General features: G+C 34.2%; 1 protein-coding gene across 1 annotated transcript; it reads left to right on the forward strand.

Annotated features, from left to right (window-relative positions):
- Window positions 1-6,457: 6,457 nt before the first annotated feature.
- On the forward strand, window positions 6,458-11,314 carry LOC122027417 (cysteine proteinase inhibitor-like). Its single transcript, XM_042586368.1, has 3 exons — window positions 6,458-6,707; window positions 6,891-7,101; window positions 10,981-11,314. Exons 1-2 carry the CDS (start codon window positions 6,525-6,527, stop codon window positions 7,077-7,079), a joined length of 372 nt encoding a protein of 123 aa, XP_042442302.1. The 5' UTR covers window positions 6,458-6,524; the 3' UTR covers window positions 7,080-7,101; window positions 10,981-11,314.
- The last annotated feature ends 385 nt before the right edge of the window (window positions 11,315-11,699 follow it).

An 11,699-nucleotide genomic window follows, 5' to 3' on the forward strand; every position in this document is an offset into this window, starting at 1 on the left:
ATCAATCATTTGTAAGAAGGGTTTTAACCCTTTAATTTTATTATCTTATCAACCTAGTTTGATGACAAATTAATAGTTGGTTTCCTTTTGGTCACACAAGTAATAGCAGTGACTCCGTTGGGGAGGATACTATTAAATGTGTCTAAGTGTATACCATTACTTGATACTAAGTCCATTAAATAGAATTGTGCCCCTTCAGTTGGAGAAGATCACACACATCCTAAATAACTTCTTATAACCATCCATAAAGGAAGTTTGATCTAGTGATCCGCAAACAAACTCATCCGTTGTGGAGGGAGGCACTCAGAGCCAACACGCAAGCTTGTTGCATCACTTACAAACCAGTAATGGAGACCGTGGGATTTATATACTAATCCCTCTCCCACTTAGTTATTTAAGGTGAGTAATTTTAACTATGTAAACATGCATACACACACACATCACAGTAAATAAAAGCAATAAATATGAAAATTAATTTTCCAACTATTATGGCCTTTTTCCATCACTGTCTTCAGTATGCTCCAACCCTATTTGCTGCCATTTTTAGCCATCGCCATCGGGTCGAGTTGTCACATCTATCTTTCTTCTTATTCCGCTGCGCCTCTGGTCCTCCAATAGCACCACGCCTCGCAAAGATACGATCTGCGACAAATATAGAATTTTACATATATCGATCCTATATTCCATAAAGGAATGCACATGTATTCTAGATCGAACAAAAAATAAAATTCTAAAAATAATACAGCTCCTGCTGTATTTGATACATACAATCATGCACACAAAATAATGCCCTTAACATGTCCAAGGGTCCAATCACACACAATATCTAAATGTCATAATAGTTGGAGCCTGCAACCACAAAGTTAGCACATCCTACTATTATCCTGCCTAAATTATGTATGACATGTGCATAATTAATTTGAAAACTAAACACACAGAGGCAAACCCTAGCTCTGATACCAATTGTTGGTTAGTCCTAGGAATATCGTACCGGTTCCACTGTACAAAATTTTTTGTACAAGTGTCGAATCTTTCCTTAAATAACATATTGTGTTCTTTAGAAGTTAAATTAGGAATCGCAGATGGAACTTAACATCATTGATTCCAAATTTAACTTATCTATTCTTAATGGTTTAGATTTGAATCGCAAGCGGAACTTAACACTATTGATTCAAATCCACCTATGTTATTAATTCCATTAAATATTAATTTTTAAAATTGGCTTCCAGGACTACATGGCGAGGCACATGGCCTTCTTGGATATGGGAGCAACCACCACCGCCTAGACAAAGCTTTTTAAGGAAAGCTAATATTTAATTTCCTTAAATAACTCTAGGTTAACCAAAAAGAACAATCGAATCACAAATTTAAAAACAAAGAAAACACAAACTCGAAAAACTAATTCGAAATACTAGATCTAATGCCTCTTGTGTTTGGAATTTATACAAAAGAAATACAACTAGTATGATGCGGAAATTAATTACTAATTATACCTTCCTTTGTAAACTTTAATGACCTCTTGATCTTCTACCGTATTCCTCTTCTAACCTCGAACGTTGTGTGGGCAACGATCTTCCAAGATGAGAACCACCAAGCACCTTCTTTTTCTTTCTAGGTTTCGGCCACCAAGAGTCCTTCTTGATGGATAGGTTCGGCCACCACCAATGAACCAAGGGATGCTAGAGATTAGGCTTCCTTTCTCTCCTTCTTCTCCTTGCTTGATCCGGCCACCAAGAGAACTCCACCAATGAAGAAGTTTCAGCCACAATAAGGAGAGGAGAGAAAAAGAGGGGCCGGCCACACCACCAAGGAAGAGAGGGAGGAAGAAAAAGAATAGAGTCGTTAGCCATGAAGGCACCTCTACCCCCTCTTTTATATTCCTTGGTCTTGGCAAATAAGGAAATTTTAATAAAAACTTCCTTAATTCCTTTGCCATGAAAAAGAAATTTTAATTGATTTAAAATCAATTTCCTTTTCTCAAAACATATGGCCGACCACTATTCTAATCTCAATCAAGGAAAATTTAATTCACACAAAAATTAAAACTTCCTAATTTATTTCCGGAAATTTATAAAAAAAAAATTCTCCAATAATTTTTCCCTTCATGGTGATTTGTAAAAAGGAAATTTTATAAATTAAAATCTTTCTTTTAAACATGTGGATGATTTCCAAAAAGGAAAGTTATCTCTAAAAATTAAAATCTCTTTTAATTTACAAATAAGGAAAGATATCAAATATTTTCTTAATATTTTGTAGAAACTAATAAAAGAGAATATTTAATTTTTAAACTCTCTTTTAAATCATGAACATGGTTAAAAAAGGAAAGTTTTCTCAAAATTAAAATCTACCTTTCAATCTACAAATAAGGAAATATTTCAAATCTTTTCTTAATCTTTTGTAGAAAGCTATAAAAGGAAAGATTTAAATTTTAAACTCTCTTTTAAAACCATGGAATCCACATAAGAAAAATTTTAAAAATAAAATCACTTTATATTTTAATAGGGATGACCACCTAAGCTTGGGTTCAAGCTAGGGTCGGCCACCTCATGAGCCCATGAACCATGCCTTTGGCCGGCCCTAGACTGGACTCCAAGCTAGCTTGGTCGGCCCCTATAGGATGCGTAAGAAGGTGGGTATAGTACTCTATAATTAAGAGGCTACGATAGGGACCGAGAGGAGGAATTGGTTTTGGTCTCCCGATGAAATTAAGCATCCCGTGTTCGCCCCGAACACATAACTTAATTTCATCAATAATAATTCATTCCACTAAAGAACTATTATTGAACTACCGCACCAATCCCAAATTATATTTTGGGCTCCTTCTTATTATGAGTGTGTTAGTCTCCCTGTGTTTAAGATATTGAATGTCCATTAATTCAAATGAGTTACTAACAACTCACTTAATTAATAGCTAGCTCCAAGAGTAGTACCACTCAACCTTATCGTCATGTCGGACTAAGTCCACCTGCAAGGTTTAACATGACAATCCTTATGAGCTCCTCTTGGGGACATTATCAACCTAGATTACTAGGATACACTTTCCTTCTATAATCAACAACACATACTATAAGTGATATCATTTCCCAACTTATTGGGCTTATTGATTTATCGAACTAAATCTCACACATTGATAAATTAAAGAAATAAATATCAAATATATGTGTTTGTTATTATATTAGGATTAAGAGCACACACTTCCATAATAACTGAGGTCTTTGTTCCTTTATAAAGTAGTATAAAAAGAAATGACTTCTAATGATCCTACTCAATACACTCTAAGTGTACTAGTGTAATTATATAGTTAAGATAAACTAATACCTAATTACACTACGACCTTCCAATGGTTTGTTCCTTTCCATCTTGGTCATGAGCTACTGTTTATAATTTATAAGGTGCTGATAACATGATCCTCTGTGTGTGACACCACATATCATGTTATCTACAATATAAATTAACTGAAAAACTACATTTATCATAAATGTAGACATTTGACCATTGTGATTCTTATTTCTAGATAAATGTTTATACCAAAAGCTAGGCTTTTAGTATACATCCTAACACTCTCAACACTCATCTTCGTCCGACCAACCTAGACTTAGCCTTCTAGTCTCCTCTATCAGCCTTGCGTCCCTCGGATGCCTCCCCATCCTTCACGTCTTGCCTTCTGGAGCTTCCATCGACCTTGTCATTGTTGTCGGATCTTCCTTTGCCAAGAGGTCGCACCTCCGGAGCTTCATCCATTGCCAAGTCACACTTGGACTTACGTTGCCAAGACTACATGCTTGGACTTACACTGCCAAGACTCATCCTTGGACTTTCCTCCTTTGCCAAGATCACCCTTGAACTTTCCTTGTTTTACCTGTATCCTGCACACTCATAATGCATATTAAATACAACAATAAATCTAACTTAAATCTTTGCCTAAACATCAGAACCTAGGGCACCCAGATTGCTCCAACATAAGCCTATGTTAGCTTCTTTGGCTGTTAATAGGTGGTGTATCATATAACAAAAATTTAGGATATTATTTCCTTGAGCAACTATTCTAGCAATATCTTTTGGGAACTTTTGTTTATAAATTTCCCATACTGCTTTAGCTACGTCTCATAAGTAATTTTCTCCTATATGCATCATAGGTTCTCTAGATTCAATGTTAAGTTCATGTTTGGCTTGGTAGTCTCTTTGGACTAAAACAATCCATTATTCTAAATATGTGTCATGCATTTAGGGATCGTCACATTCTACTATATTTAATAGTACAGAGTTTTTTCTAAAATATATCATTTCTGGTGGCTATCTTTTTCCTATTGTCCTAAGTAATGGATTGTTATTGGTGTATGGAGAAATTCTTGTTCTAGGGGTATGTCCTTGGCTCCTAGGGAGTTTTTAGGACAACACATGGTTATTGAAGGTACACTTAAGGGTATTGACCTGGATGGTCTAGATATTCTTGTTGATTCTGCTGGATTTATAAGATTTACTTGTAGGAGTTGTTTTCTAGCAATGATGTCTTGATCATCATGAAAATAGAGTTCCTAGTCTTATTCTAATATATGTAATTATTTTTCATTTTGTTCAAATTCTAACAATTCTTCTATATTTGTATAGTATGTTATTTCTGCTAGGCTATACATGTATTCATCTAAGTCATCATAAAAGCCTTGGAATTCTTGATCCTAATTTTCTTCTGGTAGGCTTTCAATGTTCATTAAGTTGAAGTTTTCCTCCTCTTCTTTGTTTTCATTCTGAGAAGTAGAGGGTTGATAGTCATTAAATCTGACTATCATTTTCCCATGTCTATTTTTGTCCATTATAGATTCTTTTGGTCTTAATGTTTATTTTTGTATGTTGAGGTCTAGATTTAAACTCCAATCTAGTCCTACTAAGGTTTCAGAAGAAAAATCCTTTGGTTCTAAAAAGGATATACCTTTTGCTGTTAAGGCTTTAATGATAGACTTTATTTGAAGTTTGTAACTATTATTAATTTGTGTCATTGTTTTTCCTAAAAAGACTATATCAATCTGGATGTTGTCTTTTAGAAAATTTCTATAACCTTTGGCTTGGATATTTATTTTAATATGTTTAATAAAATTTCAAGAGACATATTAAAATTTGGACAGAAGTGTGTAATTCTAAGATTATTATTCATGTCTACTTATAGAAGTCCAATGATTGCCTGTTCTGTTTCTAAGAAATGAGAATCGTAGAGGACCAGGAATACTTTGACTCCTATTCTTTTTCTTGTTAGTCCTCTAAGTCCTATATTAACAGTAGTCCTAGGTGGATATAGTTGTCTTCTTTGTGAGAGTGCTCTTGTAGATTCTACTGTCATGAGGGCTAAGTGTCCTTCTCATCCATCCGGTAAATGTAGTGGTTATGTCCTATGATGCCTATGAAGTGATGTTGAAAAGTTTAGTAAACCTTGATTATAAATTTGTCTTGGATTTAATGTTGCTAATTGTCTATCTGAGAAAGTAACCATATTACTTTCAACATCTATTAAGTTTTCTAATTGATATGTATTTGTTGAGGTACTATTCTTTCCTTGTGTTATGATAGTATTTAACCAGGAAGTAGTATTTGTTTCAGTTTGTCCTCTTATTATTTGTTGGAGACATGGAAAAGGTTCAGTTACGATTCATGTTTGACAAATTATATGTTAAAAAATTATATTTTTCTAGTTGTTTTCTAGAGATTATAGTTCCTGTAGTGAGTTTACTTAAATCTTTTATTATAGTGTTGATACTTTCGTATAAATATGTGGTCTTAGGTGTATTTTTATTTGAGCTTCTAATTGTAATAGCTTGTTATCTATTATTGCCACAATTGTTATCTATTATTGTGAGTCTATGATGGAGAGATGTGAGTAATGTTAATATGATATTATTTTGTTGGATAAGGACTTGATCTCCTGTTCCTAAAACTTGAAGTTTACAATAGCTTGTTTATGTTGTTTTAATAAATTATTTGGGAAAAAATCTAAAGCCTCTTCATAGTAATTATTTTCAAAGTAAAATTTATTCATTTATATTTAACTTTCTCAAGAGTTTATGGTAAGTTATCTAGTCTATTAATGAGTTGAGTTTTGTTGCCATGAGTAACTCTTTAAGTTGTGCTGGTGTGTCTCTTGGCTCAAAATGTCTTTTAAGTAAGGAATCTTGAGATTTTTTAAAAATAATCTAAGTAATCTATTATTTACTTGTTGATTTTATTATTTTATTTATTCTGTTATTATTTGAAGGTGTAATTATTACTGTCTTAGTTGCTCTTGAAATTTTAAAAACAGATTTCTGATGATGCCTAATTATGGACAAAAATTATCTACTAGAGGATATTTATATCATTTTCATTAAACATCAAAAGTCTTTACAAATCTTAAGACTCTAATACCAAATTTTGTCGTGGTATGTGTATATATATATCTATCAAGGCCCAACAACATCGATACGATCCGCAATTTTCTTAAAATAGCCGGATGGGAATGACCAAACTAGCGATCAGAAAAGCGAATAAAGAGGAAAGGGATGGTTTCCTTCGCCGAGAAGACGATCCTCATTTTCTCCTTCTTTCTCTGCGTAATAGCGATAGCAGATCCGAACTCCATGGCCGCCCTCGGAGGGATCAGAGACGTTGAGGGGGAGGCTGCCAACGGCCTCGAGATCGAGCAACTAGGTCGCTTCGCCGTCGACCAACACAACAAGAAGGAGGTATCTCTTTCTATTCTCTTATCTCGCTACGCTCCTCTATTTGAGATCTTTTTTTTTTTTTAACTCCTGATTATTCTTGTTTTTTGGCTCTTATTCTCTCTTCCTCGCCTCGATTGGATGTTTTTTTTTTTTTTTTTTTTTGTCGTTTCTTGGAGCTCAAGTGTTTTGTTTGTGGTGGTGAAGAACGCTCTTCTGGAGTTTGCGAGGGTGATCAAGGCGAGGGAGCAGGTGGTCGCTGGGACTATGCACCATTTGACGGTCGAGGTCATTGATGCGGGAAAGAAGAAGATCTACGAGGCCAAGGTGTGGGTCAAGCCATGGCTCAACTTCAAGGAGCTTCAGGAGTTCAGTCACGCTGGAGACTCATCCTAAGGCATCCCCTGCCATAAGCTAGGTAATGTGATGCTACCGAACCTCAAGTTGCTTGAAAGTTTATTTTTATTTTTTTCGATAGGTGAGGTCGTATTGTGCTGTGGCATCTAAACTGTTTGCAAATATAGTAGGCATCGATTTGTCTACTTCTTAAGATGTGTGCTATGTGTGGTGTGAAATTAGGGCTGGTAATGAATGAGCTGTGTTGATACCAGCAAAATCATCCTCGAGATTGTTTATAAATCTTATTAGCTTCAAAGCGAAGAAATCTTAATTAAAAAAATTGCTTTGGCAACCTTTTTTATCTACCTTAACTAGATTCAAGCTGGTAGTTCTCTTTAAGCTAAATCGCAGCTTATCAAATTTTGATACTTTAGAGTCTATCAAACACATTATTAATACCTTTAACAATAAGTTTTCATTTTAATGTGTTAATTAACTTTTCTATCATATGAGTAACAGGCATTAATATCACCATATTCATGAAAATATGATAAATGTTTATTTAAATGTAAACTGTATCTCCAAATGATGTGTACACATTTAATATTTGATTAAAATCCACCGACAAAACCTTAAGCTCTCTTTCTCAGATTCTCCCTTCCTTTTACATAACGTAAAATATATTATATTTTAATAATACATATGTTTAATTGAATATAAAGTTATATATGCACGACAATTATGGATGCAGAAATCAAATACTTAATTACATAAATAAACTTAAATCCAAGTATGTATTCAAGACCTGATTGAATATCTATTTAAGACTCATTGGTCTTGTTCAAAAATATTATTTATAATTTTTGTTATTAGCTTTGACAAGAAATGTTTGTGAATAGTGCATAAGCATTGTTACCAAACCATTATTTTAAAAATTGGTTGCTTGGGGTGCAGTCATATTCCTCTTTGTCAACTTGGTAAGATGGAAAAGCAAGGGGAAGTGAAGCAATTTGTAGTGCTTTTCCCCACTTTTTTTCCCCATTCAAAATTGATAGAAGACGGCAAAATTGATAAAAGGACTAAGTTAGCTCTGTATATCTTAGAAATTATAGAATCAAAGGCTAGTTTTGTAATTTGTTCTTCTATATTCAACTAGACAACAAGGCTTCTTCCTTCTTTTCTCTCCTCCCTTTCTTAGCCCTATTTCTTCTCGTTTCTCTTCCTCTATGTAAGTAGACATGCCCTTAGAGTGTTGAGCTTTTTGGCCTTCTTGCTAATGCAGCCAAAAAAGACGTTCTAGTTTGTTCATTTACTGTCTTAAACATGAACAAGCACTTCTCAAATCAAGTACAAGTTGGTAGACAAACGTTTAGTTACAATTAGTGGAGAAATATATCGGCATGATATGTAACTTAGCATAAAGCTTGGTTGAATGAGGAAAATAGATTGGATATTATACCTACAAGTTGTAAAAGGAAAAAGTATTTGTGATGTAGTTCGGAAGGGGAAGTATGCAGATTTCATTGAAATAGAACATAATTAAATTGAGAATGGATGTTAAGTATTCAACTAAAACTGCTAAAAAGAAAATGCAACTATGATGAATGATGAACTTAAGAACACTTTGAACTAGATGACAATTGCAAGGGGGGTGACAGGAAGGGACACTTGCAACCTGATATTGGAAAAGAAAGCTTTCGTTAGTCAAAACAATGACAATTTCACACCTCTCATACGTAGGCTACAAACCACCACAATGGATAAGTTGCTAGGCTTTCAAAAGCGTACATGGGCAGTATGTGGTTAACCATTGCATAGTGGATAAGCAATGCGGAAATACAGGTGGCGGAATATGTGGTTTGTATTAAAATATTTATATCCATGAAAATGACTAAAATTTGTATTAATTAAATTTATCATCCTAAACACTCCATCAGTTATTTTTCATATCAATCTAAGCATTACATATATCCTAAAATAGTAACATATAACAATGCAGGTTAATCAACCAATGTGGCTCACATGAGAGGGAAAAAAAAATCATCCATTCTTCCAAAAAATTTAAAAATTTACATTAGTATAATAGACCAAGAGGTGGCAGAAATCCTTGGAAATCCTCGTTCTTGCAACCTGAAAGAAAACTTGAAATTAAAATAGATTGGAAATGAAGTTATCTTAATGTAATTTTAATGCGAACATACCTCATATCACAGCTCCATACCAAGTAAAATTGAAAATTACGATGTGAAATTAAACTTAAACATGATTCAATTAACACATTGAGACATTTATCATTCCCAAATTAAGATGTGACTTAAATGGCTCCTTCGTCACATAGCCTAATTCAGTCGTCACATGTTGTGGTACCAAAACATTGCTTGAGCCTCTCACTTTATTCTTCAAGATGGATCGGCTAGTCTGGACTTTGATCCAGATCAAACTGTAATGAATATGTAGGCTTAGTCTGGTTTGGTTCATGGTTGCAAGACACAATTCTTTGCTTTTCCCAGTTTTTTCTTATCGAACCCATAGATATTGATAAACCAAATTGATGTGTAGCTACAGTTGATTGTAATAGAAGAAATGAGTTGAATTAATTTCCATCTATTCTGACGAGCATTTATTGGATGTGTTTGTCAACTATTGTTTCATAGACTTACAATTGCATCATTGTTACAGGTCATATTTGTGCTGCATGTTTTTCTTAAAAGTCATATTGGAATTGATTTTAATCAGGCAGATTCTTTGGTTTATCCTTTCAACCATGATTTTTTGCTTGTTGGAGGACTTGTATAAGTTTGCTTCACCATGTCAAATTTTGTCTTTGGAATCCTTGAATAGTTTAATTTTTCTAGATTTTGTCAATTTGTGCTTGTTGCTTGCATGTAGTTGGAAAGTGTTTCTGTTAAGCACAAAAAGGCCTCTCCGTAGACTTTTGTTTTTGAATCTTTTTATCCTCCTATGAGGATGTAGCAAAAATTGTCTTAAATTTTTTTACTAAATATATTTAGAATTTCAATAATATGGTGATTTAAATGTTTTAAAAATGAATTTAGGCAAAATATAAATTGATGAACAATTACTTACAAAAGCTTTATCTCATTGTCACAAATGTATCTATACGATGTGCAACTATTAGTGAATTTGCTAGCTTGCACGCCTACCCGTGTGCGACGGGCATGGGGGGCTGAGTGTGCGGGGGTGCCCGGAAGTGATCCGGGCACCCCGGAAGTGCACTGGGTGCCCGAATCACTTCTGGGCACCTGCGCACTTAGTCGCCCTCACTCGTCACGCATGAGCGGGTGTGTAGGCTAGCAAGCCTCCAACTATTATTATCAAATTTTAAGATCTCAATTAACATCATTATGGGGCATTGGTCAAACTACGATTTACCATTTTCATTGTGTATCATCCTTCAATACATAATGCTCAAACATCAGGTTGGCCCAGTGTTGGATGTATCTAGTTGTATGTGTTACCTTTGTGATGTAGTTACCTTTAAGGTAAAATTCAAAAAAATATAAAAATTGGCAATGTTCCCTCGTTCCTAACTCCATTAGCTTTTACCTAAGCAATCAAGTTTGAGTTATAATTTGAACCCAGAATACTTTGTATTCTAAAATGCACTACAATTTGAATTTGTTTTTTGTTCGGTAGAAACATTTAAGATCTCTCCTCTTCTCATTCCATGGTATATTCCTTCCGCTGCTCATAGAAATAGGGTTCTTCAGTTCTTCTGAACTCAATCATTTAAATAGGATTTTTTGCTTCAAATTTTGAGAACTTTCATCCTAACTTAGTAGGCTTGTAGGCGTTAAGTTTCCAAAGAAGACTGGTTTCTTTTCACTCTTTTGAGCTAGTAAGTTTAAATTGACTTACAATGTTGAGGTCTTGCTTCGAGTCAATATTGCTTCCATCTTTTGTCTTCTATATGATCTGTTGGTCTTTATTTCCACAGGGGATTGAACGTGAAGACTTCGCCAAGACTTTATATTGTGTGTCAATAAATGGAGTGATTGCAGACTTTGAAGACTGATGTCTCTATATTGTCTGTACTTCGGACCTCAAACTCCTAACTTGTATAATTAACTAAGAAGTTTATCTTCTATTAGTCTTGGACGTGCTTTTGTTCTTCCACAGGGGATTGAAAAGTGAAGACTTCGCCCAGACTTTATATTGTGTCAATGAATGGAGTGATTGCATACTTTGAACACTCATTTCTCTATATTGCCTGTACTTTGGACCTCGAACTCCAAACTTTTATAATTAACTAAGAAGTTTATCTTCTATCAGTCTTGAACGTTCTTTAACGTTGTGCTGTATGTGTGAGATTCGGAACAGAGAGTTGTCTCTGGATTAATCAATCATCTTCCTCTTGAACATTTTATACATGAGATAGAGACACTCGGTCGTGTAAGTAATCAACCGCCGTTTGAATTGGCAAAATGTAATCAAACGGCAATAGTCATCTTCTTCAAAAATTCGAGAGAAAATCTTTAGTTTTTTTTTAATAAAAAAATGTCTGCGTAATTCGCTGTTGTTATGTTACTTTCATAATTATTATCCATACATCATTTTATTGTTTGAAGAAATGTCTGTATAAATAGAGTGTCATCGGCAATCCTCTTAAAATTATTAGAGGTAATTAAAATGCAATAAGAATATTTTATGGTCATT

This window comes from Zingiber officinale, chromosome 10A (assembly GCF_018446385.1).
Source record: "Zingiber officinale cultivar Zhangliang chromosome 10A, Zo_v1.1, whole genome shotgun sequence".
NCBI classification, from domain to species: domain Eukaryota; kingdom Viridiplantae; phylum Streptophyta; class Magnoliopsida; order Zingiberales; family Zingiberaceae; genus Zingiber; species Zingiber officinale.

What these genes read in the sequence shown, in the direction of transcription:
- LOC122027417 (XM_042586368.1), top strand. Translation starts at nt 6,525, where the DNA reads ATGGTTTCCTTCGCCGAGAAGACGATCCTCATTTTCTCCTTCTTTCTC. An exon ending in ACCAACACAACAAGAAGGAG is followed by an intron (nt 6,708 to 6,890) that starts GTATCTCTTTCT and finishes GTGGTGGTGAAG; the next exon opens with AACGCTCTTCTGGAGTTTGC.